General features: G+C 45.7%; 1 protein-coding gene across 1 annotated transcript; it reads right to left on the bottom strand.

Moving 5' to 3' along the window:
• Positions 1-690: 690 nt before the first annotated feature.
• Positions 691-5,937, bottom strand: PSCA (prostate stem cell antigen). Its single transcript, XM_071738514.1, has 3 exons — positions 5,748-5,937; positions 3,667-3,771; positions 691-1,135 (listed from the first exon to the last, which is right to left on the bottom strand). Exons 1-3 carry the CDS (start codon positions 5,797-5,799, stop codon positions 924-926), a joined length of 369 nt encoding a protein of 122 aa, XP_071594615.1. The 5' UTR covers positions 5,800-5,937; the 3' UTR covers positions 691-923.
• Positions 5,938-7,861: the final 1,924 nt, after the last annotated feature.

Genomic DNA, 7,861 nt, shown 5'->3' with positions numbered 1-7,861 from the left:
TTGGGGAGGAACAGACAAGAGAAATGGCCAGAATTGACCAAACAGAGGATTCCATCCCATCCACCTCATCCTCAGGAGAAATTGGAGGGGTCACCAGGGCCAAAGCCCTTCCTGCTTCCCCTTCTTCCCCTGTGCCTGTTTGCTTGGGCATCCTGGGAGGATTCCATCCCTTCCTCTGCCTGTGCTCCTGATCCATGCCAGCCTGAATCTGTGTGTTCCTGCCTCCAGCTCCCCACTGCTGCTGAGCCCAGGAGTCCAGCCTGGACTTTCCCAGGGCTGCCCTGCAGCCTGGGTGGGGATGGGAGAATTATTGGGGGAAAGGGGGGAGGAACCTGGGATCAACGTTCCTGGATATTTGTATAGATTTAGTTAATTTCTTTCCTATTTCTCATTCCTGTTTCCTTAAAGCTGTGTAGTTTAGTTTCCAACCCATCAGTCTCTCTCCCTTATTCTCTCCCCTTTCTTTACCAGGGAGCAGAGGGGGTTTACCAGAGAACATCTGGTATTTGGTTTAATTGCTGGGCTAGTGTTAAACCATGACAAGTTGCCACCTTTCTCCTGCTGTGCCATGTCACCTCTTGGCACATATCTTGGTCATCTGAATGAACACTGTCCAGGCACACCATGCACCCACCTCCTCTTGCTTCTGGGTGCAGAAATCCATGAGTAAGTGAGAAACAGGTAACTCACTCGATTTAGAAATCAATATATTTGAGATATTATTATGTAAATAGCACACAAACACATTTTCTTATCTGCTAGCACTACAGCAATGCAATAACAGCAAGGAAGGAGCTCTCATACAGCAAAGCTCTGCCATCAGCTCCGAGGATGCTGCGTGCCCCACACCTCCCTCCTGGTTAGAAATGACTTCATCAGGGGTCTGCTCCAAGATTTTTGGGGTGTCCAAAAATCTTTGCTTCTCACAGTCTGCTGGTCACAAAGGGCCAGAGGATGCTGACTGCTAATCCTGCTGCCATCCCATAGCTGTATCTCAGGCTGCTCCCTGCGTTGACGTTGCAGAGGTCAGAGGAACAGCAGGAGACATTCCTTCTGGTTACACTGTAGTCCTGGTCCAGTGCTTGGCATGATGTCTCACAACCCTTGCTGATGACATTAAAGAGTCCTACAAGCCCTGGAAGAAAAGCAAGACCATTACTGCAAGGATTCCAGGCAAACCTGGAGCTGAGACTTGAGATGCTGTTCTTAGCTGAGCTCACTTGCAGGAGAAAATAAAAGGGTGTGTTCAAAGAATTTCATGTTTTCCTCTAGCAGGCTGTGGTTTTGGGGTGTGTCAGTAGGGAAAGAGGGGTTTCAAACCCTAAGTGTTTGCTTAAGGCCACCAGACAACCATCAAGGTTTTCCAGAACATCCCCAACTACAGAAATGCCACTAATTTAATTAATAATGAATGTAGACATTAAGACCTCTTTGGGGGAGTCTAAGCTGCTAATAGAGGAAAAAGCCAAGATGTTGGGTTATCTTTGCTCATAACCCATCTGACAGAGCCCTTCTACACCCAGGGAAGTTGGAGAAGCTTGGCTGTCCCCATTTCACAGGTGACAGTGTTGCTCTTTGATGTGTTTCTGAGAGTCACAGCCTTATTTTTCTGTGGCCACTTGATGCTCAGCAGCTGCTGGTTGCCAGCAGATTACAGAATTTCTTCTGGGCACCAAGTCTTTAACACTTGTAAAATTTCTTTTTTAGGGCCAGGGGGTGGCACAATGTCTTGGCTCCCCTGCTTGGGAGGGCATGGCCATGGGTTTGAACATTTCCAGCAAGAACAATGACTACTGGAGGTATCATATTTATTGCCTAAGAGAGATGAGTTGGAACATGTCACTGATGTCACCCAGGTCTAAGAGCAATGGAGCTGTCACCAGAGACCTGGACAGGGTCAACATTTTTTTATTTTTTTCCCCAAGATCTAAAACGAGAGGATAAAATCTTATTTATCCAGAGACATAGAGATGGCTGCATTCAGAGATGGCTGTAGATGAAATTCTACCCTTTAGGTGGAAAAAGGAGCTGGGTTCTAGGTGGAATTCCATCCTTTTCAGTGAATTGACCTAAAGTCAGCTCTGCAGTTGAATGCTCCTCCCTAACTTCCTGACTTGGTTTCAGCAGACTCAGTCTCTAACATTTTAGTCCATGTTCCAAACTTTTCAAAACCATGAATTTAACTATTGTCCCTATAATAAAACCATTTTTGGTGTTATGAAAAAAGAGATAAACATTTATTTTGTTTAGTACAGGTGAGAGATTTTTTTGCACTTCACAGTTAGTGCCCTGTTGAGCAGCTGAATCCTCCTGAGGTTTGTCCCAGGCACTGGAATTGTTTTGACCAAACTGCTCAGTTTTTTTAGCACGATCCATGGGCAAACACTGAGGAATTAATGACTTACAGCAGTCACTTACTAATTGAATTTTTTAACACATTCTTATGGTCAGTGTGAGGAGAAGACTTAATGGTCAGCACCATCACCAAGGGACCAACCATCAGCAAGGTCTAAATATATTTCTTCTCTTATTTCTACTTAACATGAGAGCACTCTGAAAGCTTTTTAATCATCTCCTCCCCCTTCCCCAAGATGTTATTTTCTCTTCCTGCTGCACACCAAACTTTGCTGGCCCACACCAGTTGGTGTATCTGGAGTATCACAGAATGATAGGGTTGGAAAGGAGCTCTGGGATCATCAAGTCCAACCCTTGATCCACTCCCCCCGTGGTTCCCAGCCCATGGCACTGAGTGCCACATCCAGTCTCTTTTGAAATATCTCCAGGGATGGAGAATCCACCCCTTCCCTGGGCAGCCCATTCCAATGGCTGATCACCCTCTCCGGAAAAAAATTCTTTCTAATGTCCAACCTAAACCTCCCCTGGCACAACTTGAGACCTCTTGTGCCCTCTTGTCTTGCTGAGAGCTGCCTGGGAAAAGAGCCCAACCCCCCCCTGGCTCCAACCTCCTTTCAGGGAGTTGGAGAGAGTGATGAGGTCTCCCCTGAGCCTCCTCTTCTCCAGCCTCAACACCCCCAGCTCCCTCAGCCCTTCCTCACAGGACTTGTGCTGGATCCCTTCACAGCCTCCTTGCTCTTCTCTGGACCTGCTCCAGCACCTCAATCTCCTTCCTGAACTCAGGGGCCCAGAACTGGACACAGGACTCAAGCTGTGGAAGGACAGAGGTGATTGATTATCATCATTCTCCTTTCTTGAGCATCATTGTCCTTTGAAGGACAGAGATGCTTGGGAATCCTCAAGCCTATTCCATGGAAGAGCCATCCCTGTGCTGTGCTGCTCCTGTGTGTCCAGGGAAAGTTGTTGAGAGCCAGGGAGGGGCTGAGAATCCCTTCCCTGGACCTGCTGGCCACACTCTTCCTGATCCAGGCCAGGATGCCATTGGCCTTCTTGGCCACCTGGGCACACTGCTGGCTCATGGTCAGCTTCCTGATGACCCAAACTCCCAGGTCCCTCTCTGTCACTCTGTGCCCAGCCTGGAGCTCCCCATGGGGTTCTTGTGGCCGAAGTTCAGGACCTGGCACTTGGCTTTGTTCAACCTCATCCCATTGGAATCATCCCAACTCTGTAGAGTCTTGGACACCTGAGATGGAGCCCATGCTTGGCTCCAACCCCACAACTAAGACATTTCCCACTCCCACTTTGCCTTACTGATCACATCTGTCTTGCATTCTTCATTTTCTTTGCAGGTCTCCTCCTTCTGACATTTGGAGTTGCTGAGTTGTAATGTGCACTGGTAACACTTCAAAGAAGAACCTGCAAGAGACCAAAAAAAAAAAAAGGTTATAAAACAAATCCAGAAGAAGCTCCCCAGAGAACTCAACTTAGGGCTTGCACTGGGAAACAGAAGCGCTCCTGTGGGTCTCCAAAGGAATTCAGCTCCTTTGGTATCTGGAAAGGATTTTTTTTTCATTTTTGGTGGAGAATACTAGACCCACTTGGGGTGAGAGTCAAGTTCTGCAGGTTCTGAAACTGTTTCAGATCAGTGCAGTGAGGGAGGAAAAAAAAAGAGCAAGTGAATAGTTGGTCCCATTGGCTGATGAGACCAGCACCAAAAGTGCATCCCAAATGCTTCTTCCTCTCCACTTGGGATACCAGACACAGTTCCTGTCTGGAACAAACTTATGGTACCATTCCCACCTCCTGAGCTGGGATGAAGGGATGAAGTCCCCCAGAAGGAGTGACTGATATTATTTTTCTGCCTTTATAGACATTAATGTTTTAAATACCTGGAGGTATTTAAATGGTTTGTGGACGTGGTCCTTAGGGACATGGTTTAGTGGGTCAGTCAAAGGTTGGACTGGATGATCCTGAAGGTCTCCTCTTCCAGCCAAAGACATTCTGGGACTCTTTTACCAGAGGGATTTTAGCTGGGATATTGCCAGAGTTGGATAAAAGAAGGAAAACCCATAAGAGAGGGACAGAGGAGGTGATTTGTGAGGTCTCTTCCAGCTCCTTGCCTCACTTTGTCCAACTCATGACACATCCATCACCCTCCCTTGGGAAACCAAGTACAAATATGACTTTCTCCTCCTTCTGAGGAGGAAATCCCCACATGTCCACCCCCTCAGGATCATGCCAGCCCTTGGGGGACACAAGCCAAGGTACCTGACATCTGCTGTGTTGATGTGCAGAGCAGGCAAAGCTGAATAAGAATTTAACAGCTCTGTAACCCTGGTGAAAAAGAGTCCCCAGAGGGATGAGAGCAAGGTGTAGTTACCTGTTCCTATTACCTACCCATGCCTCAGGGCATCCCTGGAGCCTCAACTTGGAAGTGTGGGGATTAAAATGTTTCTATATGTACTTTAACCCTCTGACCACCAAGCTTGTCCCATGACTCCTTCAAGGCAGATTCCAAAAATATTCTTTTAGGGCCCAGAAAAGCCATGTTTAGTGTTATTCAGAGCAAGAAGAGATTTGGGAGCACTTGGTCTCCTTCTGACCAATCTCTTCTGCTAGAAATGATGAATGGAGCCCTAGAACCAAATTCCAGTTTGGTTGTGGTGATGACTTTCAGGGCAATGAAAGGAAAAATTCAGAGCACCCTGATGGAAACTGGCAAAGGAAACTGGCCAAGACTCTACAAGTCCCTTCTCAGCCTTAATTTCTGATTGAGAAACATTTCAGCTCAGATTTGTTTCTTCTGCTCTCTGGGAACTGGTTTAAAACAAAATTTTTTTTTCCCATTCTCCACAGAAGAAGTTGGCAGTGTCCAATTCTGGGTTATAATGATTTCCCTTCTTTTTCTGTCCTAAAATGCTGACAGTCTGGGCAGCATCAGAGGCCACTTCTCTAGTGAAGAAACAGAAAATAATTTGGGACAAATCTCACCTTTGCAGAAATGTTGCTGTTTCTGGAGCCTGAGAAGAAAAGCAACCCTCCCACCCCACTTAAAAAAACAAAAAAACCCCAAAAAAACCCCAAAAAACCAACATGCACGCAAGCACTTAACTATATGGTCTGGCTTAAGTAACTTTGATTTTAATTAAATTCAGTTTTGTATAGAAATTTATTTTTCCTGGGAGCTGCTCTGTCCAGGACTGGGATCACACCAGGAGCAGGATGGGACTCTTAATTTTTTTTCCATGCAACACCCAAGCCATCCCCTCAAAAAACCAAGATTTCCACATGACAACTGCTTCAGAATTCCTTCCCTCACTGCCATACCCCCTCCCAACTCTTCCCTCTTAGCTGAAAACCTTCTGGAGGGGACTGATGGCCAAAAAACTTACCTGAATCCAAGCACAGGACAACTCCCAGCAGGAGAACAAGGAAAAACTTCATTTTGGGATGGTCTCTCTCAGCCTGAAGATGGGTTGGTCCCTCCTGGGGAAGTTTTTATACTATGGGAGGCAGTGATTGAGCATGCCCAAGGGTTTGCCCTCTTAAAGCACTTGAGTGAGCTTGCTTGCTGAGCTAAGGGAGGGGTTGGTTTGTGGTGGGGTTGTCTTAGATACCTCTCCCCTCTGACTTGGGCTCTTGGGGCAGTTCCTCTCCACCACTATGACCCCTCCTTCCCTCCTCCTCTTCAGCAAAGTGTTCACTGGGGTGGGAAAACCCCCAAATTCTTCAGAACAAGGCTGGGCTTATGCTTTTCCCCAGAGCCAGGAGTTTCACCCCGTGCTCCCCACCCCCATTGCTCCCCTGAGTGGAGCTATTGTGCTTCAACCAAAGACAAATTGTTCTCGTAAGAAACATTTCCAGCTCTTTACCCCCGTGTCTGAGTGTGCCTGTGACACCCATGGCATGTGGTAGCAAGGTATGTGGGGAAATTATGAAGCATTGGCCACTTCCAGGCATCCCAGTTGCTCATTTCTCTTTTTTTTTTAATTTTTTTTTTTTCCGTGTATCGCTTGTACTTTAGTAAAATTCAATTTTTTAATTTTTTTTTTTTTTCTGTGGGGGTAGAAACCAAAGGGAATTCACCCTGGCTTTGCTTGGGATTGTTTTTTCTCTGCTATCTGAGCTGTGGCATTCATCTCTGTCTGCCAGGCTGTCTAGAGGGGGCTGAGTATTGTTCTGACACTTGAACTCCTACCAAGATGTGTTTGAAACAAACAGCAAAGAAATGCCACTTCTCATTACTGCAGCCACATTCCAAGCTGAAGTGGGAATGTTTGCTCTCTTGGGTTGATTCCCATCCCACTTCTCCTTTGACCATTCCTCAGTAAAAGAAACCAGGCTGAATTTAACCATTTCTGTTAAATTCCATTTGCTGCTGTTTCTTGCTTTATTTAGGGTTTTATTTAAATATTAGGAAATTTTCTCTCTTTTTTTTTGTTTTTTTTTTTTTTTTTTTTTTTTTAACATAAATGGCAGTTACAGCACGAGGGGTAATGGTTTGAAACTGAAAGATTTAGGTTTAGGTTAGCTACTAGGAAAAAATTCATCACCATAAGGGGACTAAGACACTGGAATAGGTTTGCCCAGGGAATTTGGTGATGCCTCATCCCTGGAAGTGTTGAATTCCAAGGCTTGGATGAAGCCTTGAGCAACCTGGGCTGGTGGGAGGTGTCCCTGCCCATGCAGTGGGGTTGGATTTTAATGATCTTGAAGGTCCCTTCCAACCAAAACCATTCCATGAGTCTGGGATTCTGGGATTCTCTGAACTCAGTGCTTTGCAGTAAGAACCTGAAGGGACTTGACTGGGAGCACTGGAGCTTTTAGGATACCAGGAACTTTTTTAAATTAAAAAGAAGGTGTGTGGGAATGTTGATGGATCACTGATCTTCATCAGTGGCTTTGGGATGAGTGCTGGAAGATCATCTGGACTGAGTTTTGTTTCCTCTGTTGGGATGTAAAAAGTGATAGGGACCAAAACCATTCCATGAGTCTGGGATTCTGGGATTCTCTGAACTCAGTGCTTTGCAGTAAGAACCTGGAGGGACTTGCTTGGGAGCACTGGAGCTTTTAGGATACCAGGAACTTTTTTTAAATTAAAAAGAAGGTGTGTGGGAATGTTGATGGATCACTGCTCTTCATCAGTGGCTTTGGGATGAGTGCTGGAAGATCATCTGGACTGAGTTTTGTTTCCTCTGTTGGGATGTAACAAGTGACAGGACAAGAGGAAAGAGTCTCAAGTTGTGTCAGGAGAGGTTTAGGTTGGATATTAGGAAAAAAAATGTTTACTGAAAGTGTTGCCAGGCACTAAAACAGGGAAGTGATGGAGTTTTCATCCCTGGAAGTAATTCCAGACCTGTAGATGTGGCACTGAGGGATATGGGTTAATGATGGACTTGGCATTGCTGGGTTAATGGTTGGAGTTGATGATCTGAAAGATCTTTTAATATCATAAAAATTCTATGATTTCCTAATGTTAACAACTTTCCCTTGGATTCCTGAACTT

The sequence above is a fragment of the Heliangelus exortis genome, chromosome 2, assembly GCF_036169615.1.
Source record: "Heliangelus exortis chromosome 2, bHelExo1.hap1, whole genome shotgun sequence".
NCBI lineage: Eukaryota > Metazoa > Chordata > Aves > Apodiformes > Trochilidae > Heliangelus > Heliangelus exortis.
The sequence above is the reverse complement of the archived record's forward strand: the minus strand, read 5'-3'. Positions and strand labels throughout refer to the sequence as shown.